The following is a 26,738-nucleotide window of genomic DNA, read 5'->3' as shown; positions in this document are numbered from 1 at the left end:
TGAACACTAATTTTGTGACAGGCCTATATTGAGTTAATTTCCATGTACGCATGCTAGTTTACCGCCCTCCTGAGTTCATGTTTTGTGTCAGAAGTCTCAGACTGGATCCCCAGCACTTTACCAAAACAAAACAGCACTGTCCACCACTATAAGGACTACTTGGTTGCAGTGAAAAACTAAAGAATTGAGAAGACTCCAACCAGTCATACTGGGCAGGTTTGAAAGCAAAGGTTCACCCTCATATTAGACTTGGAATCTTCATTGGACACAGAAAATGATAATGCAAAGGCCAGATGCAGCCAATTATACCGTGTTTGTATGGGTCTGGAGCTAAATATTCAGTTCACAGTTTTAAATGATGCAAAAAAAAAAGAAAGAAAGAAAGAAGAGAAAATGGTGAACTTGTGTCAAAGAGCTTGTGTCAGCAAAACCTAGTAATGTGTTTTAAAAAACTGCAAATCATGGTTCAGATAAATAATTTGGCTTCTAAAACTAATGGAAAACAATGGTTTCTTGTCTATCTATAGTAAATACAAAATCCTAAATTGATTATTTTTGTTTTAAATATGCTAATATTTTCAGACTACACAGAATATTGACTTACATTTAAACACTAAAGACAAATCACAAATTACATTTGTCTATTGTTTGATTTGAAGATATGAAACATAAAAATTTCCTATGATATATCTCATATCCATCTTTTCCTTGTTTTAACTTTGACTATCCAGTAATAATTTTATATTTTAATAATATAATAAATTTATATTAATAATAATACTCGGATAATAAAGCAAATAAAAAATTTGGAGAGAAAATATAGTAACTTAAATATAAGTTCCTAAATTTTGAATTTCATAGAATGCTAGTAAGATTGTTTTATAGGGTAAAATTGGACCAATTTATAAATAAATTGGATAATTCTAGAATAAATATTACTGATTTCATAGAGATATAGTCCCAGGGAAAAATGATATTATTTAAATGAAGAAACATATCAAGAGCTTATAAGGGCCAAGTAGTGTTAATAAGTACTCTAATGAGAAAGATAGAAGATGACTATCATTTGGGGTCTCCTAGACATGCTCAGCTTGGAGGAACCAGGCTTGAGGGAATCATGATAAAAGTAAACTGATCTGTATAGAAGAACAATTTTACTAGTTTGACCCGACCCTAGAAGCAATATCAGATTGGGCAAGACTTAGAGAAAAACTTATCAACATGCTACTGACCATGGATCCTGCTGCAGAGTAAATGACTTTGCAATTTAAAAGAATAATAGATATTTCATAACAACCTGTATAGAGTGTATGCTATAAGCTTAGTACTAATGATGAAGCAGTTCAAATAACAAGCTAATACTGTATTATTTATTTATTTATTTATTTAAATTTTGGGCAGCCTGTGGACCAGACCTGGTAGTGCTCAGGGGTCAGTTCTGGCTGGGCCCCATTGCCTGTGGCACTGAGAAGCAAACTGAAGTCGGCCTCTTGTGAAGCATGCACTTAGACCCCCATAGTGTTGCCTTGGCTCTCCTAGTGCAGTATTTTAACTTGTATTTAATAACCAGGGTGAATTTCTTAAATAAGTAACACAGTCATGTGTTAGAGACAGCCATCTTGTAGACCTCACTAAACAAAGATACAAGTGCAGTGATGCAACTTCTGGCAGAAATTTCTCTGGACTTAATTACTAAAATATCAGAAATCCAAAACCTCATACGCTCTTCAGTCTCAGCAATGGAAAACATATTACCAAATGATGGCTTTCAGCAGGTCTGATTGTTGGTGGAAAATTTCAAATAATCATAGTGAGTTTTCTGTTGAAATAATGAATGTAATCAAAGTAATAAAGAGAGATTCAAGTGAAAAATCATCAGCCACACAGGTGAGGGGGTGGGGTGGGATGGGAGGTATACTGGGGTTCTTGGTGGTGAAACATATGCACTAGTGAAGGGATGGCTGTTTGATCATTGTATGACTGAGACTTAAACCTAAAACCTTTGTGACTTTTCTTATGATGATTCAATTAAAAAAAATTAAAAATAAGTTACTACATTAGAATAAGACCACAGCTATTGTTTTGAATATATTATATATATGTTTATATATACACACTTAAACATATGTATAACATATTTAAATATATTAGGAATATGTGTATACATATGTACATATAAAGGTATACACACATATATAGGATATATATCCCACATATATATATGGGAAATACACATATAATTCAAATTCAGTTAGTTATACAAGTAAGTTTAGCAAAGGGTTAAAAACCTCTTGGAGGTGAGCAAATCACTTATCAGATACATACCACAGTAAAGAAGTTTTTCATCAGATTTATCCTTACAGTGAAGAATGCCATCACAGGTAAGCTGGTAGTCAATGCACTCACCATTCCCACACTCAAACTCTGAGTATACATTGCAGGAGGAGTTTTTAGCTGAAAATTAAAATGTCAATGATTTTATGCAATAGCAAATACTTTTTCTGCCATAATAACTATCGTCCTTAATACCCAAAGGTAAATTTTTTGCAAAATATAAGGTAAAATAAGAGACAACAGCTTTGGGAATTATATAGTAAATTTTGAGAAAGATAGAATTTTTGTCTGAATTAATTTAAAAAGTTTGAGGAAACTGCCACACATGATTTTTATGTCTACTTAGTGACTGCATCTGGGACTGGAGCGATAGCACAGTAGGTAGGGCCTTTGCCTTGCATGCAGCCAACCTGGATTTGATTCCTCCTCCCTCTTGGAGAGCCCAGCAAGCTACTTAGAGTATACCACCACATGGCAGAGTCTGGCAAGCGACTTGTGGCATATTCAATATGTCAAAAACAATAACAACAATCTCACAATGGAGAAGTTACTGATGCCCACTCGAGCAAATTGGTGAACAACAGGACAACAGTGGTACAGTGCTACAGAAACTGCATATATGGCACTACATATCTTACATTTTATAACTCTATTTTTCAAATTCATCTTAACTATTTATCTTAAAAAACAAATGTTGGGGTCAGAGCTATACTAAAGCCAATAAGATGCTTGCCTTGCACCTGCCCAACCTGAATTTGGATTCCAGCATCCTATAGAAACCCCTGTGTATGGCAGGAGTGATTCCTGAGTGTAGAGCCTTTAGTAAGCCCTTAGCATCGCTGGGTATGGCCCAACACACACAAAAAAACTTAATAATAATAAAAATAAATAAATTTTAAGGTCCAGATATGAGTCAGGGGTGAGGTACAAAGGCTTGCATCCACAAAAACTCAAGGTTAACTCTGGGGCCACATGCTTCCCATCTCTCTATTGCCAGATGTGTGCCTGTTGACAAGGAGCACTGCATCACTGGTTGCTAGCATTAAACTAGCCAGACCAGTGGACATTGGAGTATTGCTGTCAGTGGTCTCAGAGAGCTGAGTACTGTTAAAAGTATTTTACAAAAAATGGGTTAATTTGTTCATTGATAATGAACAAAGTGAGTCACCTAAACAAACTTACATAATAGGATTTTTTTAAAGTTTGTTAACTGACATCTCTGTTATAGTATTCAATATATACGGATGCAAATTTTCCAGTGCAGAGAGTTCATTGTTGTGAGGTTGTGACTTGAATCAGCTCAGCTAAATAAATGGTTCCTCTGTTGCCCCATCTGTAACCAGCTTGTCTTTCCGGCTAATTTCCGAGGACCTTTCTATCATTCAGAATACCAGGAATACTAAAATTATTCTTAGCCTCTCACTCTTACATGTTGAGGTGGATGAAGGATCAGATTTTGTCTTCCTGCCACATATGAATAGTTTATTTTTTACAGGAGCCTGGGGGATAAGATGCTGGAAACAATGACAATCTAGAAAGCAGTAGCACTAGATGTGTATGGGTGACCACTATCATTCTGTCCTGTTTCTAAATCTCAGGATTTCCATTGAAAACTGAAAACACTAGATTCATGTCATTTGCCTAGTTTGTAAGCATAGGTTATGAGAGCACAAATTATAAAATCCCTTTCTACAACTGGACTTTAAATTAGAGTTTTTTATGAGAGCCCTATCTTAAGAATGATGTGAGAGAAAATGGACTTGTTTTTATTCTTAAATAATAGATTAACTAACAAACATTTGGGTATGCCTTGTGTTGTTTGTTTGCCTACTCACTTCACTGTTTGTTGAATAATTGCACAGTAAAATCCAACGATATTAATTATGCTAGTATTCAGGAGGTAATTAGAATTCATTAATCTTGACTAAAGCAGGAAATGAAGTTTTATTTTATAATTTGTTATCAACTACTAAGGTTTATTTTCAAGAATATGCAATTAAGCAGTCACTGATACTATTTGATGTTTCCGGTGTTTTACTTCTTTATTATTTATTTGTAGACTTTAACATATTTTAATAAGTACACATCATCTATTCATGTAAGAATAGATAGATGAACTAATAGATAGATGAACTCAAAGACTTCTCCAATTAGATAGCATTACTCGCCAAAGTTTATTTTCCTTGCTGTAGTCCAAACTTCAATGGTCAGTAGCTAAGGCAGAATGTCATTTTGAAGAAAGCTACAAGGACATAAAATCTAAAAGTAGTACTAGATTTAAGAGAATTAGTTATAAAAAGGTTTGATATTATTACTTGCAATCATCTTAGGTCAGGACTGAATAAACTTCGGTCACTTAACTGAGAGTCAAATAGTCTAATTGTATTCCCTGCCTAGATTATCTTTTTTTACACAGTGGACTTTCAATGTTCGAGATTCCAGGAACCATTCCCAACAATACTCAACACACTAATCTCTGAAGTTCAATGCCAGGGTCAGAGGATACACAACTGGACAGAGAGGGCCATGCAGTAGCACACTGCCCAGTGTTTGAGCCATGTGGCGTCAGCACCCAAAGTTCCTCAGTCTTGCAAAGCATGCAACACTAACTGCTGAGTTACATTCCCAGCCTTGAGTATATTTTCAATGTATTCCACTTAATTTTCAAAAGCCAATGAAAACACATGGTATTATGGGGAAATGCTATAAATTTTGTCTTTATAATTGCCCTGCTTTTAAAAGAAAAACAGATTAAAGATTGCTCCATAATTATGTTGTCATTAAACAAAAGCATTATCTGAGCACAATTCTCTAAATAAGTTTATTTTAAGAAATTGTTTTTGGGGCCAAGACATAGTATAACAAACATAGCATTTGACCCGCAAGCAGTTGACCCAGGTTCACACCTGGACACTTTATACAGTCCTTTGCGTTCTGACAGGAGCGATACCTAAACACAAAGCTAGAAGTAAGCTGTAAACTCTAGAAGATGCACAGTATGCCCCACCCCAGCCACCGCAAAAAAAAAAAAAATATTCTAAGGGACCAGAGAGATAACACAGGGACAGAGCATATTCCTTGAATGCAGTAAAACTTTTTTGACCTTCAAAATTGGTTTATTACAACAACAACAACAACAACAACAAACTTGGTATGGTACAAGTAAATCCACATATCAATGTGTGTGGCAGTTACTCTGGTGACCCTCTAGTACCAGAGATGACCCAAGTGATTGCTTGCACAATAAGGCTTAGGCAGCACTGCATTCTTGGGTACCCACATTGCATTGCAACCACTTGCATCATTGCCCAGCAATCACCAGTGGCCCCCACCTGCCCTGATCTCCCCAGTCTCCTGAGAACTGCTTGAGATGCCTGGGGTGTGTGTGTAGAGGGGGTGACTGTCCTCTCATTTACTTACAGGATAATTTCAATCTATCTCTCTAAATCTATTTGCTATTTTTTTCCTATTATGGATGTTGATAAGGTTAGCAGTGTTGTGTAAATGAAATTGTCTAATCTTTTTGTCAAGAGCTATGACAGCAAATTGTTTCCCCTCAGCTAGGTGCTATTGAATCACTTTTTATCCCGTTAACATTACTATTAACATTCATGAACTGCTCTAGGTGAACTAATTCAGATGTGGATATAGATGCGCCAAGAACATTCTCATTTTCCAATGATGGATTTGACAAGAAAAGTCCCGGATACATGTGCTTTCCCATCCCTCTCTGCTGGATCACAGGATTTCAATATAAATGCACAAAGGATGCAGCTTGCGGCCGTAGAGGTTTGTCAGCTTTGAGGAATCAAATATCACTCTACAGCTTCATGTGGATGCAACGGTGTTTGCTTAAAAGGATAGTTTTCTGCCTGATTCATTCTCACTCATCAATAGAAACAAGTGGCTTAATGGGGACAGATGTAACTAATCTATTTTGTGACAATGACAGTCATCCACTGTATACAGATAAGCTTTGCTGTTTTGACCTGTGACAGGAACATGAGTGATTCTAATGCATGGCTAACACTCCAGGCTTACAGATGGCATCAGATCCAGACCATTACAGCTGAAACCACAAAGGCAAACCGAAAGTGAGAGTCTGAGCAATTGCTTGAGCAATTCAGGGAATTATTAGGATAAGAAGAGATATGGGGATTTGTGGCCCGAATTATTGAAATTGGCTACTTTCATGCAGCAGTCACTAGTCAACAGCATTATGCCCTTGCTTGCTTTGACACAGTCTTAAATAAAGGCTTAGCTGTTTTGCTAAAAGGCCCTGGTACCAATTTGGAAAGTGAGAAAATATTTCTATGTTCTTATATTAAGTGCTACTGCACTTAATTTTTATATTCAAAATAATCTTTATTTTCAAAATAAAGAAAGTCCTATCAAAAGTGGTCATAGTGAAGAGCAGGTAAAAGAGGAAGATTTGGTAAAAGTGGAAGATATGAAGACAAGGATTTAAAAAATACTTATAAATTCTGATACTTATACTTTTTTATGTTTTTTGTTTTTAATATAGCCATTTCCAAATCATTTGATTTTCTAAGATGCATAAGTACAAGATGAGGAAATAGAGAAGAGAAATAGCATTAGAAGAGAGGAAAGAGAGGAGGGAAATTTTTTCTCAAAATTGTCACATTCCAAGAATGGTTTATTCATTTCCAACAAAAATAGTTCTTTCCTCATATATCTTATACAGTCTTAATGTTAAGAACAAATAACCATTTTTTTATGGTGCTGACTAATTTTTATGGCAATATTGGAGCACTTGAGTCCTTATTTATTTTAGAAACAGTTTTGAAAACTTAGCTGTTAAAAGTGTATACTGTAATGGTACTAATTAAAGATTGCAATGCCTTTGGGAGGTATAAACATTATGCAAGGCTGAAATGTTACATTCTTAATTAACAGTTTGGAAATGATTACAAATAAGCTGCATGAGTCATTCTCTCATTAACACACTGTGACTGACTGTGAGTGGTTTTACTACAAGGCCACAGATCTACTACCTGTACACTGTTTAATTTCCTTAATTAATTTTGCCATTTGAATTCTCACAGTCCAAACTATAAGATTACAGATGATCATTGCAAGAAGACATATCTTTAGTAAATCCAGTACTTGCCATACCACAATTTGGGGAGAGAAATTATCGTCATTGTTTTTAGTTTTCCTTATCTTATATATGGTTCTATACTAAATATTATTGTAAGCTGAGATTTACATTTAGGAGAGAGAAAGAGAGATCAGGGAACTACATCTCTGAAATTAAATATTAATACAAGGGGCTGGAGCTATAGCACAGCAGGTAGGGCATTTGCCTTGCACACGGTCGACCCGGGTTTGATTCCCAGAATCCCATATGGTCCCCCGAGCACCACTGGGAGTAATTTCTGACTGCAGAGCCAGGAGTAACCCCTGTGTATCGCCAGGTATGACCCCCCAAAAAAGAAAAATGGTGATACAAATTTATGAATATAATTAACCAATCCTAATATTCATACATAACATTTTCAGCAATTATACCAATTTTTTTACTTACTCACACATCTGTTGTCATCTAGCAATATTCTATCTCCTCTGCAGGAACAATTTACTCTTCCATCGGGTGTTAAAAGACACAGGTCATGGCAACCTCCATTCAATAATGCACATGGAGAGAGTTCACCTGTAATTAAAGGCTTACATTGGTACAACTGTATGTTTTTCATTCTATATTGGTATAGGTTAACAGAAACTGACCCAATATCTTGAACATAACCCACAAAAAAAATATTCAAACTTTTGAAAATTCAAACATTACCGAAGAACATCAGAAAATTTATAATACAGATCATTACAAAATCCAATATATTTTTCTGAATTTTTTTCAAAAAATACATTTTATCAAAAATATATTTTTCCGAATAACACAGAATTATAATACCTAATGCTACTACTACTTCTACTGCTACTACTACTACTACTACTACTACTACTACTACTACTACCTACACTTCCAAGTGCAACTTTGAGGGTACTTCCGTGATTAAAGTATTTTACTTTTTTCTTTTGCAATTTTTTTACCAGAAAATATTATTTCCAGAGAAACAAATTGCTTTGAATGTTTAAACTTATAAGTGAAAGAGTGCAATGAAATTCTAAAAAACACATATGGAAGCATTCCACTAGTGATAGAAGTTTCCTAAAATTTTCTCATTAATTTCAACATGTTGAATACACAAATTCTGAATACTAACCCCTATAAATATAACAAGATTCAATTAAGTACTATTAGGAAACACAAAGATTATATAAAACTGTACATTTGTTTCCATTGTAACTTACAGCTGTTGGTGTCGTTGGCAACAGCTATGATCCCCATCGGTTGATGAGGAATATCAGAACGGAGAACTTTTGTATCTCCTCCCGTGTACTTGTTGGAGCGCAAGATAGCTCTTCTTCCCCAATCAGACCAGAAGATATAATTGTCATATACAGCCAAACTAAGGAAAGTCCCAGGTCCAGATTTGACAATCACCTGGAATATATTAACACACCATTTTTTAAACATGAAAGTCAGGGGCAGAGATAATAAAGCAAGTAGGGCATTTGCCTTCTACTCAGCCAACCTGGGTTCTATCCTTCATATCCCAGATGGTACCCTGTGCACTACCAGAAGAATCCCCGAGTACAGAGTGCGGAGTGACCCCTGAGCATCGCCAACAAGCTTTTGCATGTACTTAACATCTGAAGTATGCACACACACATATAATTGGTTACTTTTATAAACAATTACTTTTTCAGTTTTTTATAACATAAATCATAATGTCAAAAATACAAATTTCACCTTTATTAGCAATAAGTACTTAATTTTATTAAAAAGTATCTATATGGTATATAGTCTATACACACATATATATAATAATTAGCTCTTAGAACTACAAATTGTAAAATATGAAAATCCATAAGATCCAAGTTATACCCTTTAGAAAGCGTACAACATAAATAAACCATATGTACATGGAACAGCAACAAAATCCAAAGGTGAAAAACAAATCTTATATTTATTACAAGAAGGAAAAGGGACAAGTCTTAGTTTCCCAATAAAAACACAAAAATGTTGAACAAATCAAGGATCAAAACTTTTTGACACAATAGATACTGGCTAAGAAAGAATAGTGATTTCTGACCAGTAGGAAATAAACCAAGTAAGTTCCATGATAAATAGAATTTTCAATGTAAGAAAGGGCACAGGTTGCAATCAGCACAAAGAATACCAATTAGACTTGAGAATTTTCATTATAAATATCTCAGAGTTTATGGATGGAAAATGTCTTTTACTCTAAGAGGGCAGAGAGCTCGGAGAAGAAAACACAATAGAGAAAAATCTGAATATGTGTTGAGCTCCTCTCAGACTATTTAGATGTGAATATGCTTTGATGCTTCTTGTTAGAGAAAAAAAAACCACAAAACTGGACAGAAGAGCCATAACAAAACATTAGAGGTAAATGTTTCCAGAATTCACATTTGCCCACGTACTTCCTAAAGGATTTGAGAATGATTCTAAATTGACTATTTGGAAGAATCTAGCCTCAGTAATAAACATACTTAAACAAATATCTCTCTTAATCCTTCTGAACAAATCCTAAAATAAACAAACTTTTGTTAAAAAGACAAAATATTTTCAAGTAGCCATTTGCCTGAATAAAGTTTGGGAAATGAAATTTAACATCACAGCACAACTTTTAAACAAAAAGCTGTTTAAAACTAAAAATACTAAACATTTCAAATTCTTGAAAGAAGTAAGAATGGAGGTACATGAATGAAAATAGTTCTATAAATTCAGAAAAAAATTAATTTCCCCTAGTTTTCTTAAGTTAAAGAAATAGAATATATAGCATATAATCTATAATTTTATTCTGGGATATGTGTGTCCTTTGGAACATCATAAAACTACCAAGTTGGTTTAGCCAGAATCACCCAATCTCAATATATGGTCTTTGTCCTGTAGTCATCTAATTCCTACTTCAACGACTTCCCAATTGAAGTCTGATCATCTTTGTTTGTTGCCATCACCAACAGATGTTGTTAGGTGTGTTTAATCAGTTTATCTTGTGCATCTAAACCTAAATCATAGGTAGGACATACTAGCAGTTTCTTCTCAATTTTTCAGAATAATCATCAAATAAATAGTCTAAATGAAAGAATTAAATACTTTTCTTCCTTTGCTTTAGAAGTTTTATTTAGAAGAACCTATTCCTCTTTTGTGTGAACCAATTAGATGAGTGTAAATTTTCATGCAGAAAATGAAGAATGGGCTTTTTGCTTTAGCTAATTCCTAATCATGGAGAAATTAGCAAATGTCTAAGTCAAAACCAAAGAATTGGCTTTCACAATTTCAGAAATTGTGGTCTGGTAGAAGGGCTATATATAAGTTCTTAACATCTGTGTTTTAATGGAAGCTTGGTTATTCTTCTGCGGAGAGGTTTGGGGAGGTGTATCACTTCTTCTGAATTTTAAATTGTTCAGATCTACGATGTGACTAAGGAACACCTCCTTCAACAACTTTAAAAGTTGGGTTGTTACAAGGGTATATGCAGAAATTTTTTATTTAATTTAAATAACTTTACATGTTTAAATTTGTTTAATTGATCTGTCAAAGTTAATATAATATTGACTTGTAGTTTTTTTGTTTTGTTTTGTTTTTTTGGGTCACACCTGGCGATGCACAGGGATTACTCCTGGCTCTGCACTCAGGAATTACTCCTGGCGGTGCTCAGGGGACCATAGGGGAGGCTGAGATTTGAACCCGGGTTGGCAGCATGCAAGGCAGACACCCTACCCGATGTGCTATTGCTCCAGCCCCGACTTATAGTTTTTTTTGCATACATATGTTTTCTAAAGTAGGAATACTTTTATAAATGTAAGTATGTCAGTTTGATTCTTTGTTCTCAACATTTATACTTTCAAGCAAAGTCTTCAAAATTTATTATCTACCTTAATGAGAAAGTAATAAGTAAATAAATAGATGATTGCTCTATAAGAATGGTTATGAAGGAATATAGTTGCAGAATTAAATAAAATTGAACAAGTTTTACAATCACTTTTGCCCATATTGTTTTCTTAGAAATCAATTAATTCTATGATTTAAACAAGCTACTGAGGGTTTCCTGCTCACATGGGAGAGCCTCGAAAACTCCCCATGGTGTATTCATACGCCAAAACCAGTAACAATAATGGGTCTCATTCCCCTGACCCCGAAAGAGCCTCCAATGCGGCATCATTGAGAAGAACGAGTAAAGAGAGGCTGCTAAAATCTCAGGGATAGGACAAATGGAGATATTGCTGAGACCGCTTGAGAAATTCGATGATCAACGGGATGATGATGATTATGTGAAGATTAAAAGTTACTGAATATTAAAGTCGGTAGACTTTGGATTAAACAGTACATCTTGGGAGAATGATAATATAAAAAATGAGTCCCATATCTTTCACCAATTCAAACCAAATCCTGAATTTTTCTAAAATAATCAGCCATGTTATCTTCTTGATTCCCAAAACCTTCCTTCACTCATGACAAATTAGCCACTAATTACCCTGCTATTAAGAAAAACAGAAACATTCTATTTTTTAGTTCAAAGGCGTTTCTGTTTTATAGAGCAGTTTTTCTCAAACTTTAACATGCCTACACATTGAGGTTTTGTTAAAAATCAAAAAGCAGTTCAGGAATAACTGCAATTCTGCATTTATAACAAGCTCTAGGTATTGCCACGCTAATGATTTGGGGGGTCCGCTTTCAAAAGCAAGAACTAGACTTTTTATAAAACTGTATAAACATAAGGTAAACAATATGTTTGCATGCAGTTATGATTGATAACTTATTTTAGATATCATTTTAGATAAAATAATCTATCTAGATATCATTTTATAAGGGCTTCATATACATAAATATGCATGCACATGCATATATATATATGTAATGTGGTATTGGGAAATAATGCAACATTTAGTGCATTATAGCAAGTGCGTGTGATGTGTAGCTACATTTAGTGCATTATAGCAAGTGCATGTGATGTGTAGCTGTGTCCAACTTGGTCAGATATCTGGCATCACATAGTCCCAAGTTCAGAGGCCCTTAGCACTGTAGGGCTAGCCGGGGTAATCCCCAGCCTGAGAATACTTGAGTCTTTCCATTGAACTGCTGATCCAGTTGGAAAAGAATCACTAATGGCTTGTCAGACTAAGAATCCTGCCCCCCCACCCCCAAAGAAAGCCCATCTATTCTAAATTTACAAATTTTACTTTCAATAAAAAGTAAAGTGTTTGCAAATTAGGTGTATGGCTCAGGTGGTAGAATGTATTCCTGATGTGTATGAGGTTTGGGTTTACTCCCTAAACACATGGTCCCCAAGAACCACTGAGAATGGACTTAGCTACTCAAATTTCCCAAAAATAAAGCAACAAAGCAAGCTGAAAGAAAATGCTGGTGGAACTTCTAGGTTCCAGCAAGGAAAGTAAGGCTACTGTCACTTAACTTTTCTTCTGATTAAAGGACTTTATTGTTGCAACATTGTTTTGAAACACGGGAAACATTTGATAGAAGGAAATTGAATAGAAATATAAAATGCTTTTATTGCCTCTGATTCCAGTTCCCTTTGTTGAATCTGGTGTCACTTCATAGTTTAAATAAAAGTAAATCACTGCATTTGTATTTTCTTACTCTTTGAAAGTGTAAATTAAGTGATTTTTTTTTCCTAATCATTTCCCAAATAGATACAAAGATTACTATTTGCTGGTGGCAGCCTTGCATCAGCTCTCAAATCAGAAGGAAGAAAGCAGCAACCTCATTTAAGTGATCTGAGTTATGAGAATTTTTGCAAAATTGGTCACTAAATCCATCCTCTGGTCTAACTGCAATAAACACTTCTAATGTTCTGACTTGAACTTTATAACAACATAATAGAACTATCTTGGTATTTAATGTAGGGAGAAGGGGGTTTACTCTGTCTTCTTTCCTTATCCACTTCATTCTTCTACCAAGTCTTGTACAGATGACGGCTACCTTGATTCTTTTATCCCAAGCAGAGCCTGGCAAGCTACCTGTGGTGTACTTGATATGCCAAAAACAGTAACAACAATGGGCTTCATTCCCCTGACCCTGGAAGAGCCCCCAATATGGCAGCGTTAAGAAGGACAAACAAGGATAGGCTATTAAATCTCAGGGATGAACGAGGCTGCCAAAACAAAGAAGGACTGTTTGCACTTTTAACGCATATATGCTGGCATCGGAAGCATCAATCGAGGACCTGATGGTGCAAGCGTGGACACCACTGGATTGACCAAGACGAGAAGTCATCGAACATATCATGCATTTTCGACACTGGAGAACTGTTCCTCGGAACATGTGACAGTAGAGGCATCGGTGGTGTTGGTGTCCTTTTCAATGCGAACTTGGACATGAGCATTGATTTGTTCAAATGCCTAACAACCTGAATCAGATGCTTACATTTGAATAGATGTGGCTCATTGCTGGAAGTTTCTATATTTGTCGTCTATGCACCACCATCTAACTATGATGAAGAAGAAATTGAGAAGTTCTACATAGATCTGGAGAAGTTCTATAAAGAAAACCATACCTTCTACAAGGTCATTGTTGGTGATTTTAACACCAAGATAAAACCTAGAAGGTCACCTAAAGAACTCCACATTGGGACCCATGGACTAGAATGGAATGAACAGGGTGAAAGACTGCCTGAGTTCATCATGTTGACCAAGACCATTCGTGGTAATTCACAGTTCTTGAAGGCCGAATCTAAACGCTGGACATGAGAGTCTCCTGGTGGACAGTTTCACAACTAAATTCACTATATCATATTCAATTGATGGTTTTGCCTGACTGATGTTGCTGTTGTCCCAAAAATCCAAATGGGTTTTGACCACCGTCTCCTTTGTGCGAAATTGTACTTTATGGAGTGAGGAGAAAGGGCTGCAAAGCTTAAGAAGAGATCTCCCGGAATGACCACCAACTGGGAGCTCTTTGGTACTATTGTGGCAATGTGGGAAGATGCTGTTGTTGACAACATCAACGAGGAATATGATCCACTGGATCAGCATCTCCATAATTGTGTGAGGAATGTCAAGAGTGGGAAATCCACAAACAGACGCCTAGCTTCGAAAACTGTCGAGTTCATTTGCCAAAGTGGTTTGGCACAAGCATCAGGCAATCACAAGCTAACTTCAGAGCTTGCAAAGCTGTGCAGAGAAGCAAGAAAGGAAGATCTCAAAGAAAGAAGAGCAACAGTGTTGGCCGATGCAGCAGTAACCGGGAAAAGTGTTTGCAACACCCACCTGTCCTTTGCCAACTATAAGACCAAGATGACTGCCCTCTGACATCCTGATATATCTATCACATCTTCCATAAGGGGAATGGAAAAAATTATCCACTTCTACTTGGATCTCTTTGATAGCCACGTTCACCTGCCCACATACCAAATTCCACAGGATGGATATGTCATTCCCAGCATTCTCCCTTCTGAAATCCAACATGCCATTTCGTCGGTAAAGAAGCAGACAGCACCTGGGGCCGAAGCGATAGCACAGCGGGTAGGGCATATGCCTTGCACGCGGCCGACCTGAGTTCAATCCCCGGCATCCCATATGGTCCCCCAAGCACCGCCAGGAGTAATTCCTGAGTGCAGAGCCAGGAGTAACCCCTGAGCATTGCTGGGTGTGACCCAAAAAGAAAAAAAAAAAGAAGCAGACAGCACCGAGTCCAGACAAGGTCAGACCCGAACACCTGGAGAATCTGCTGCCAGTACTCGTCAATATACAGGCTTAACACACGATACCTATCCAAATGCAAGGTTCCATCCCAATGGAAAACCAGCAGGACCTTTCTGTTGTACAAGAAGGAAGACATCTAAAACATTGGCAACTATTGCCCAATCTGCCTATTGTCCGTCATCTACAAGTTATTCAGTCGAGTCATCTGGAATAAGATTAGCAGAACATTAGACGAAGGACAACCATACGAGCAATCTGGGTTCTGAAAAGAATTTAGCACGATCAACCATATCCACATTGTGACCAAGCTCATTGAGGTTTCGTGAGAGATGCCACTCTGTGTAATGTTCATCGATTTAAGAAGGCCTTTGATTCTGTTGAGACTGAAGCAGTCATCAAAGCCCTAGCCAAACAGGGCATTCAAACTCAGTACATCAAGATTCTCTGTGAGCTGTATTATGGTTTCACCACCAGGATCTCACCATTCTACAAGGAAGTTATCATGGACGTAAAGAGAGGGGCAACAGCATTTCATGAAACTCTTCAGTGCCACCCTCGAGAACATCATGGGATGACTGGAATAGGAGTGAAGATAGATGGTCAACAACTACACCATCTCTGCTTCGCTGATGACATTGTTCTAATAACACCAAATATCAGGTAAGCGGCACGAATGCTGTCCAACATCGACCGTGATTGTGGAAAGGGTGGTCTACAGCTGAATCTCATGAAGACAGTGTTCATGAGAAACAGACTAGTTCCTGATGTTCCATTTGCTCTCAATGGAAAGAACATTGCTGAATGCAGCAGCTATGTTTAACTGGGTCAAGAACTCAACATGACAAACAACCTGGCACCTGAACTACACAGGAGGAAGAGAGCAGCATGGAACGCCTTCAAGAGCATCAAAGAAGTGGTTAAGAGGACAAAGAACCTCCAGCTCCAGGCACATCTTTTCGACCCCACCGTTCTTCATGCACTAACATACGCCTCAGAGACCTGAGTCCTATGAAAACAGGATGAGAACACTATTTGAGTATCCCAAGGAAGAATCGAAAGAGCTATGCTTGGAATATCACGTTTCACTCAAGTGAGAGAAGGAATCCAGAGTTCCGACCTCCATGGATGATCAAGAATCAGGGACGCTGTCTCTTTTGCCAGGGTGTCGAAAATCAGATGGGATGAACAGGTAATGTAATTTGGAGACAACCACTAGACTAGAACTGTTACCGACCGGATTCCATGGGACATCAAAAGAACACCCAGCCCCCCACCTACGAGATGGTCAGACTTCTTCGTTAAGATCCTGAATAAACAGTTTGAGGCTCTTCATGTTCCTGGAGTGAGCAGACACCATTGGGTACACTAGCACATGACAGGGATGAATGGAAACCTTATTGGTGCCTACTCAGATGAATTGACGAACAATGGGATGACAAGTGATACAAGTGATAGAAGCAAGGAAGATGATAAGTTTCTTTTGATAGGCACAAGAGCACTGAAAAGTTCATTGAATAATGTTTCAAATAAAGAACTTTTACTTATACAAAACATCTACCCCCAAACATCAGCCTCACAGAAGAGAAAAAAAAAACTACCATTGAAATGTAGGAAGTTATAATAACTTATTTCACAAAATTCCAAGTATGCTACAGTCTCTGGTGCTTAGAAATTCAAATTCAAGACTTGTGGCCATGTAATAGTGATTTTCATCTCTCTTCAACTCCTATACACACAAGTGTATTCACACATGCATGTGCATGTGTGCACACACAGAGACAAGTACACACACACAAACACACACCACAGAGGAACATAGAAAAAAAAATCTTAAAATGCAATATTTTTTCTAATAGGAACTTGAAAACTCAAAGATGTTAAGATGAAGGTTTAGTTTTATATTCCTCATTTGTATTTCTTTAGACATAATTTATTTGTAGCTAACAGTTGATAAGTATAATAAATTGTCAATAACTGTGTTTAAAATGCAGTGCTTGTGTCTGTCTCCTCTCCCTTCCCAAAATGTACTGTCTATACCTTTGGATTATATTTGTGAGGATAGTTGTAGGATACATAGCCTCAGGTAGTTTAGGCTTATTGGGTTACTCCCATTACAGTGCTCCCATTCCTCTTTGTTTATTTATAACTTCTTTCTTAGTGTTCTGTTGACTTGTAAATATTGTTTTTCTCTTCTCCTTGAGTCCTTTGCATAGTTTATTCAGAGCAATGTCCTTTTTGTATGGACACAGGAAGACTTAGCAAATGCTATGTTTTTGTAACCTGGGAGTCATTTGACTCTACATGATATTTTCCTCCTGGGCATCTGTTCTCTTGACCTAAGCCTCAGCTGCCCTAACTTCCTAGCACCCCCAAAAGCAGGGTCCCGACGAGGGACGAGATGGACTCAGGGCAAGCGGTGAGTTGTATGCTACCCTGGCATCGAGATGGGCCTGGCCAAAGTGCCTAATTCTTAACTATAAGTTAAGAGCTTGGTCATGGACAAATGCTGTCATGATCCAAAAAGTCATAACTAGATTTGGACCCTGCTAGGGTTAGGAGTGATTAATCTGGCCTGAGTGCTGTAATCTGAGCCGGTGGCAAGATGTTGCCAGGAGAGCTGCCTTGCAAGCCTCAATGTATCTCTTGCTATGTCCATCCAAAAATAACTAGTATTAAGATGTTAATAAGTGTTTGGACCAAGGAAAGGAAAAAAAAACCTTAAGAGTCAGGAAGGGCTTTGGAATGCCCTGCCCTCAGGAAGGGCTTTCTTATGTTGATTTTGCTACCTGGCTGGGTGTAGCCTAGAGGGCAAGGTGGGAGAGAGTAGGAGGAGAGACTAGAGAAGCAAGAGAGGCTGAAACAGATCCAGAGAGAGGCCGGAGCTGGGAGTGCGGGAGATAAGAAAGATGGAAGATTGAATAAACGGTAACTAATCAACAACCAGCTTGGTCCTCGTTCTTCCTTCACCTGTCCTTGACCACCGGCCATCCCGATCCAACCCATATACATCCGTTCCAGAGCACCGAATGCGGGCGGTGAGACAAAGCCTCTGGGAGAGCCCGCGAGTGCGTGCCCAACGGCGTGCTTTAATTTTTTACAGATAGTCTTTTTTATTTTTATTTTTTTTGGCTTTTTGGGTCACACCCAGCGATGCTCAGGCGTTACTCTTGGCTGTACACTCAGGAATTACTCCTGGAGGTGTTTGGGGGACCATATGGGATGCTGGGAATCAAACCTGGGTTGGATGAATGCAAGGCAAACACCCTACCCACGGTGCTATTGCTCCAGCCCCCTTGTATGGATAGTCTTTAGGAGATAACTTGGTTTAAATGTTATTGTTGCGAGGGTCTAATGATAAAATTATGCATTTATAAGAAGAGAATGTGATCTTTCTTTTTTCCATATGATAACATAATAAAAGCAGAGAATAACAAAAGCTAGAATTACACAAATCAGGAAATTAAGTCATGCAACCAGATCAGCAGGCATTCTGATCTCAGACTCCAGGGTCTAAGACAAATGTAAAATTAAAACTTTGTGGCTTAAGTCACTCATCCATGGCGTTTTTAAGAGGCCTATTTAATTTAAATAATTTCACTTATTATTGATACATTCATATGCTATATTTTCTTTACATCAATGAACAGTACAATTCTGCCTGTTTTTCTGCTGAAAAGCAGTACTAAAATGAATATAGGTATGCACTTACACATTGCTGAGATAGTTTTCACAATATTTGAGTCTCCAATAAAAAATGAAAAGAGTGAATAATATGACATTACTAGTCTTAATTTGGGGAAGAATAATTATATAGTTTTAATAGTGACTATGCCAGTTTACATTTCCACCAACAGTACATGAGAAATCCTTTTATTCTGCATCTTTACTGTATATGTTCCATATATATGCAATTATTCCTTTCTTATATATATCAGTTACAAATATATTATTCCATTTAATAGATAGCTTTTCGTGTTTATGATGATTATTCTCATGTTGTAGCAGTTGTTTTTCCAATAACATTTATTGAGACTTCTCTTTTCCTCTTACACATTTTGGCTCTTATGTTATAGCTTGGGCTGGAACGATAGCACAGCGGGTAGGGTGTTTGCCTAGCACATGGCTGACCCGGGTTCGATTCCTCTGTCTCTCTTGGAAAGCCCAGCAAGCTACCGAGATTATCCCGCCCGCACGGCAGAGCCTGGCAAGCTACCCATGGTGCACTCGATATGCCAAAAACAATAACAACAAGTCTCACAATGGAGACATTATTGGTGCCCTCTCGAGCAAATCGATGAACAACTGGATGACAGTCCTACAGTGTTATAGGTTTATGTCAATTGTTTGCATGGGCTTATTTCTGCACAGCTAGCTATCTGGGTGTCCTCTATTATTTTAACACTGTGCAGTTTCACTGTGCAGTTTTATTTACTGTGTTTAGCCATTTATGAGCAGAATCTTTGCTCCCAGCAGTCTTAAAATTCTCCTGACACAAGTTCTCTTATTTTTGACAGTTAGATGTGCAGATTTGTGCAAATTTTTATGATGCAGTTCCAGGGTTTGGGAGATTCAATGGGAAATCCTTCCATTCCTTATGGAGATTTCTGACTTTAAATGGTTCTACTCATTATGTGTCACAGATCAGGGGCAGCATTCTGGGTGATATAATGTCTCTAACTTCCCTGTAGTTTCTGAAAGAGATTTTTCACTTTTTATTGCGGAGTTGCTATTGTGGAGTCCTTCGTCATGTTTAAAGAAATATGCCATGTATGTAGATGAGTGTTTCTTTTTGCCTATGAAGAAGAGGAAAGACTGATTTTATTACACCACCATCCTGAAATACCTCTCTCCATCTATTTTGTTATAATAACTCAAGCTGATTTACTTGCTTCACAAGCTGATTTACTTGCTCCTTTCAGAAGAGACATACTTTAAAAACTTTTACCTGCTCAACTTTCAATAAGCATAATTTGATTAATATGATGAAGGAAAGATTGCTTGGTATGAGGGTGAAAGAAATGGCAAATTAAAATGTACTAATGTGGGGGCTGGAGCAATAGCACAGAAGGTAGAGTGTTTGCCTTGCATGTGGCCAACCCAGGTTCGATTCCCAGCATCCAGCATCCCATATGATCCCCCGAGCACTGCCAGGAGTAATTCCTTAGTGCAGAGCCAGGAGTAACCCCTGTGCATCGCCAAGTGTGACCCAAAAAGAAAAAAAAATGGTTCTAATGTGCCATCTAGAAAGAATATACAGTAGGACGAGACAAGAGAAGCACAACATTTGGCAGAAATATACACACGCACTCACACACACACACACACACACACACACACACACACACACACACTTTGAGAGAGAAAGGGAGAGGATGATGTATGTGCTGGAAAACGTACAAAGTGAGCATGACTATTTCTCAGACATCCAGGGAGAGGACTCTAAGCAGGATGCATCTGATGAGAAAGGCCGGACATGTGGTATCTTCTTACTTGTAAACCAGAGTTGGAGTCTTGAGTTTTTGTCTCAATGTAATTGTAAATCATTAACTTTTAAAAGTCCATTAAAGTCATTACTGGTTTGTAGTTTAAAGATTTTTCTGCCTCCAGTCTAGAGACTAGATTAGATAAAAAACAATAAGAGCTTTGGGGAAACCAGTTGAGATCAAATGCACTTGTCCAGATTAAGGATAATACTCTCGGTAATTTGAACAAGAGGGACAAAGTGAAGAAAAATACAAAACTAGAATAGTATTTACAAATGAAAGAATTCACTAATAAACTTTTTAATAAACTTCACAGTTTTCATAAAGTAATTCATTAGTCCTCTTTCTTCATATATATATATGAATATATAAATATACATATCACTGTAAAACACTGTCATCCCATTGCTCATCGATTTGCTCAAGCATGCATCAGTAATGTCTCCATTGTGAGACTTGTTACTGTTTTTGGCATATTGAATTTGCCACAGGGAGCTTGCCAGGCTTTGCCGTGCTAACTGGATACTTTCTGCAGCTTGCTGGGCTCCCCGAGAGGGGTGGAGGAATAGAACCCAGGTCGGTCAGAGTGCAAGGCAAACACCCTACCCACTGTGCTATTGCTCCAGCCCTATACATATGTATGTATATATTCATGTGTATTCTTTAGGCCTCATCCAGTGTCCTCGTTCTGCCCTCAAAGATCAGTCCTAGCAGGTTCAAGGACCATACACATTCCTGGGATCAAACCCAGGTTATTGCCCCCTACCTGCTGTAATAAACCTCTGGCTCCAATGTCACTACAATTTTAGTAAACAATAAAAAAGTAAAGCTGGTATTTCAGTACTCCATGAACTGTTGTTACCAAAAGTTCTATTTATATTCAATAAGTTATATGAAATGCAATACTTTTCAGTAGTTAATTTTTCTACTTCTGCCAACAGGGAAAAAAAGGGGTAAAAGGGAAAAACTAAGCTCACTGCATAATTATGAACTTTGTCTGTATGGCATTCAATAGGTTCCACTAAAGAAAAAAAAAGAAATCTCAGGCTAACTCCAGGCATTTCATCTCAGTGGATAAAGCAAACAAAGAGAAAGACAGAGGTAAAATTATTCACTAAATTATATCTGTGTTATAACATTTTACTCAAAAGTTCATAATCTTTGTATCTTGCCAATCTCGCCAGCATCTTTATTTATAGTCCAGAAACTTAGTGATCATAAATTGCACTTTCCCATATCATACGGTAATACACAATTATGGCATAACTCTGAGTAACTTTCACTGTGAACCTTCATGTGTCAAAATAATAATTGATGTTAATTCAGAAAATGCATTTTTGACAGTCACTTAATCTTGTATATTTTCATGCACAGCAGTTTGCCTTGCACGTGGGCGACCCGAGTTCTATTCCTCCATCCCGCTCAGAAAGCCCAGCAAGAGTATCCTGCCCACATGGCAGAGCCTGGGAAGCTACCCATGGCGTATTTGATATGCCAAAAACAGTAACAAGTCTTACAATGGAGATGTTACTGGTGCCCACTTGAGCAAATCGATGAGTAATGGGATGACAGTGACAGTGATGTTGATGCACGTAGAAAAATTGGTTTCTTTTAGAAAATAGACTTGTATGTGTCAGAAATTTACTCACTAACTATATACTATTTATACCATAAAATCACTAATGCAGAAATGGTGGAAGCAACAGAACCAAACAGAACTTTATGTCACTTTTTATAAACCGGCAACATATTTCCAAAACACAGATGTTAGACATTAAACCAAACAATTTCATTTTTTAATTTTTAATTTTTGGCTTTTTTGATCATACCTGGCAATGCACAGGGGTTACTCCTGGCTCTGCACTCAGGAATTACTCATGGCAGTACTCGGGGAACCACATGGGATGCTGGGAATTGAACTCCGGTCAGCCATAAGGCAAATGCCCTAACTGCTGTATGATTGCTCCAGCCCCGTAAAACAAAACAATTTTAAAGCCAAGAAAACAAGAAGCTTTCCTAGACCCCAACTTATTGTTTTACTGAGAAGATAATAAGTGATGTTATGAGAAATGACAACTTGGCCCCTGCCATAGTTGGGCATGATAAAGCACTATGGTTTATGAAGAAATAATTGTATGTCCTGTGGCTTTGCAGAAAATGGTGGTATGCAAAATGAGCAACTAAAAGAGCACCATTGTAGCACTGTCATCCTGTTGTGCATCGATTTGCTCAAGCGGGCACCAGTAATGTCTCCATTGTGAGACTTGTTACTGTTTTTGTCATATCAAATACGCTATGGGGAGCTTTCCAGGCACTGCCATGTGGGTAGGATACTTTCTGTAGCTTGCTGGGCTCTCTGAGAGGGACGGAGGAATCGAGCCTGAGTCAGCCTCATGCAAGGTGGATGCCCTACGCGCTATGCTATCGCTTTTGTCCAATTTACAATATCAATGATGAATAAAGAGGAGGGCTGGGATGTTAGAGACACACAGCTCAATGGCCTGTCCAGATTCTATCAGTCTCAAGCAGCACAGAGTCCCCAAGCACTACCAGGAGCTACCGTTGAGCACTGAGCTGGGTGAGGCCAAACACACATGTGTATACACACACACACACACACACGCACACACACACAAACACGCGCAGACACACACACACACACACGGGAAAGGCTCAAACTTACAAAGAGAAATATTTAATTTTAACGTAGATGGTTATAGTTAGCTTACCTGAGTCAGTTTACAGAACAAATATGAAATATTGAGATGCTCTTAGTGTTCAGTCACATTTGAAGGGAATACCATCCACAGTGGTTGCCTAATGGCCTGCTTGTTGTGTGAGAGGAATTAGTAGCTATTCTTTGTGAGGCAAATCCATTCAAGAGATGGATGTACTGAATGAATTTCTAAGATTTCCAGGTTTTCAAAGTCATAATTTTGACGCAATTTCAACGAAAGATTAGAGAACAATGGAGCACACTAATCACACAAGAAACCCTCTAGAGAAGAACAAAGAAAAGGAGGCCAGACAGAAGACATGGAGGTAGTTAGGAACATGGCCCCCGAGTACAGCAATGCCCCTACATGCAGAAGCCATAAGGCATTTCACTGGCACCTTGACAAACAGTTGAATGTGATACTTGACACTAAAATTGTGATATTCATTGCTGTCAGCATGTACGGACACCATAACCAAGTCTGCAACTTCTAGAAACAATAGTCGCAAGTGAAATGTAGGAGAACGTAAGAGAAAAAGGAAGCAAGGAATGAAGGAAGGAAAGAAGGAAGGAAGAAACGGAGGGAGGGAGGGAAGGAAGGAAGGAAGGAAGGAAGGAAGGAAGGAAGGAAGGAAGGAAGGAAGGAAGGAAGGAAGGAAGGAAGGAAGGAAGGAAGGGAGGGAGGGAGGGAGGGAGGGAGGGAGGGAGGGAGGGAGGGAGGGAGGAAGGAGAGAGAGAGAGAGAAAGAAAGAAAGAAAGAAAGAAAGAAAGAAAGAAAGGAAGGAAGGAAGGAAGGAAGGAAGGAAGGAAGGAAGGAAGGAAGGAAGGAAGGAAGGAAGGAAGGAAGGAAGGAAGGAAGAGACTATGTTAGAAAGAAGCAGAAAGAACTGTAATCTGAGATTCATATCCTCCTTTTCTTTATATTTTTGGGTTTGAAGATTACATTAACTAGTCTGTAAAATGGGACAGCAAATGGGAGGTGACTCAGCTTTTGGCCCATTCCAGTGAAAGAAGAAGGTTAACCTGTCCTCTTACAAGAAAAATGAACTCTGACATTCCTGAGGTGTTCAAGCCACTTCTAAATGGAATTTGAGCATCACCAAATAATTTGATTATTCTTTCATCTATTGTTAGTTATTACTGTTAGCATTCACCTAACATTCTACTTTAAAATATGTGGATACTTGTGACTCATAAGTTAATTATTATCAATAACATTTTGTTCTCTAGACAGAACATTTTTTTGGCAATTTCTTCTGCCTTGAATTTCTTCCAAAATCTTCTCCCAAGAAACCCAATTCGAGACTGACCTCCTTTTAGAAATCCTTCTCCAGCTGTCCACAGTATCTTCCTTTGTAAGTTAGTCACTATACATGTTCATTATCATATTCATAAAAGGATAACAAAGCCTGCCATTTATCCATTTTCCAAGTAAATCTAAAATATTTGAAGCAAACTTAAAACTAGCATTGCAGTTTTAAGTTTTTGTAATATATATCTTAGAACCTATTTAAATTTTTATGATCATTATTGACAAAATTGATGAAAAAGGGTTTGAATAAAAATGTGTTGGGGTTGGAGAGACAGATGTGTAAGGCATTTGTCTTGCTCTCGGCGGATCCAAATTCAATTCTCAGATTTCCAAATGTCCCTGAGCAGAAAGTATCGCCTTGAGTGATCCCTGATTGCACAGTCAGGAGTTAGCTATGAGCACTGCCAGGTGTAAAAAAAAAAAAAAAGCCAAATAAAACAAAATTTGTGCTTGGATTTACGTATTTCATTTCCTTTTAAGAAGCATATTTACATTAAATTAGAAAAAAGCCTGGTACTTTGTTAAAAATATACACAAGATAAAATATCTTCTTTGTAAACAGTATTACCAACAGTTACATTTTACCAAAGAACTGCCAACATAATCTCTGTAGCACATTCACGACTTTGATAAACATTGCACTGCTGTTACTCTCTGTATTATTGTCTAAATTCATCTCCGAGCTTTTTAATATTTTAGTAGAAAATAAGAGGAGACACTTAAATATATATATTAAAACAAAACCTCCAATAACTGTTACATATTTTAAATTTTCAAATCAACATCCCATATATATCAAATAAAATCAAATATTATTTTAGATTCACAATAGTGAGAATTTAGAAATAGTTCTGTATAAAAGAATTATTAATAGTATCCAGGGCATGTGCTTTTCTTCTGTATGTTTATATTTGAATAACTATCAAGGGAGAGTCCAGAAACAAATTATTTTATCACTTATTACATTTTAAAAATTTAATTTAACTCAGTTTTCTGTAAAGGTTTCATTTATTTTGAAAGACTATTTTAACTATGTGTTCTGTATAATTTAATTATTGACACATGGCTATTAAAAAAACAACCAAATCTAATAATCTAACAAATTTAACAATTAGATTTCATCTACTGAAGATTTGAAAAATGAATTAGTCTGAGTCTAAGCAAAACAAATTACACTGAATCCTATTTGCTGCTTTTTCATTTTCTTCTTATTTTTCTCTTTCTGCTTTTGGTCCATATATGACAGTGCTCACTCAAGGTAAACTCCTGGCTCTGTGCCCTGGCATCACCCCTGGCAGACCTCAGGTTCCATATGAAGTGTCAGGGATTGAACCAGGGTTGGCCACATTCGAGGCAAATAACTTATTTCCTGTACACTTTGCCCCTTCCAAATATATTTCTTAACACTAAACCTTATTAATAATTTGAGGATTTATTTTGAGTAAATGAATTTTAGACAAACTTTCTCAATAGGAGTTTATAATATCTTTGTTTGAAAACATGTTTAGACCTTTTTCCATGCTCCATTTTTTCATAATGAAACATTGACATATTAATTTTCAGAAGTTAACACATTTTTCTATAATTATCAAATATGTGAATATTAGTAGATAAGAGATAATACTACCCTAAAGAGCAATAAAGCTATGCAATAACATATTACAATTTTTTGTCTTAAGGTGGCTTCAGGGCGGCCAGCAGAAGAGAAGATGTAGAGGGGGCTCACTTAGGCTCCCTCCTGGCCTAAGTGAAAGTGATACTGAGTTAGAATCTGAAGATGAAGACACATCTGAGAGTGCTGGACCTAATTTGGACTGGAGCAATAGCACAGCCGATAGGGCATTTGCCTTGCACGCGGCTGACCCGGGTTCAATTCCTCCACCCCTCTAGGAGAGCCCAGCAAGCTACCTAGAGAATCCCACCTGCACGGCAGAGCCTGGCAAGCTACCCGTGGCATATTCAATATGCCAAAAACAGTAAAAACAAGTCTCACAATGGAGATGTTACTAGTGCCCACTCGAGCAAATCGATGAACAACTGGGACAATAGTGCTATAGTGCATAAAAGAAATTCTGAACAGACAGCTGTGAATTCAAGATTCAGAAGGAAGAGAGGAAAATGT

The 26,738-nt window shown here is 37.4% G+C and overlaps 1 protein-coding gene across 1 annotated transcript in view; it reads right to left on the bottom strand.

Moving 5' to 3' along the window:
- Positions 1-26,738, bottom strand: part of LRP1B (LDL receptor related protein 1B) — a 1,943,003-nt gene that overhangs the window by 333,470 nt on the left and 1,582,795 nt on the right. Inside the window, exons 44-46 of the mRNA XM_055124030.1 lie at positions 8,668-8,860; positions 7,883-8,008; positions 2,326-2,454 (exon numbers count right to left, since the gene is read on the bottom strand). Coding sequence (XP_054980005.1) covers positions 2,326-2,454; positions 7,883-8,008; positions 8,668-8,860 — 448 coding nt within the window. The remainder of the gene's footprint in view (positions 1-2,325; positions 2,455-7,882; positions 8,009-8,667; positions 8,861-26,738) is intronic.

The sequence above is a fragment of the Sorex araneus genome, chromosome 1 (genome assembly GCF_027595985.1).
Source record: "Sorex araneus isolate mSorAra2 chromosome 1, mSorAra2.pri, whole genome shotgun sequence".
NCBI classification, from domain to species: Eukaryota; Metazoa; Chordata; class Mammalia; order Eulipotyphla; family Soricidae; genus Sorex; species Sorex araneus.
Note: the sequence above shows the minus strand (reverse complement) of the source record. Positions and strands in the feature narration are given on the sequence as shown.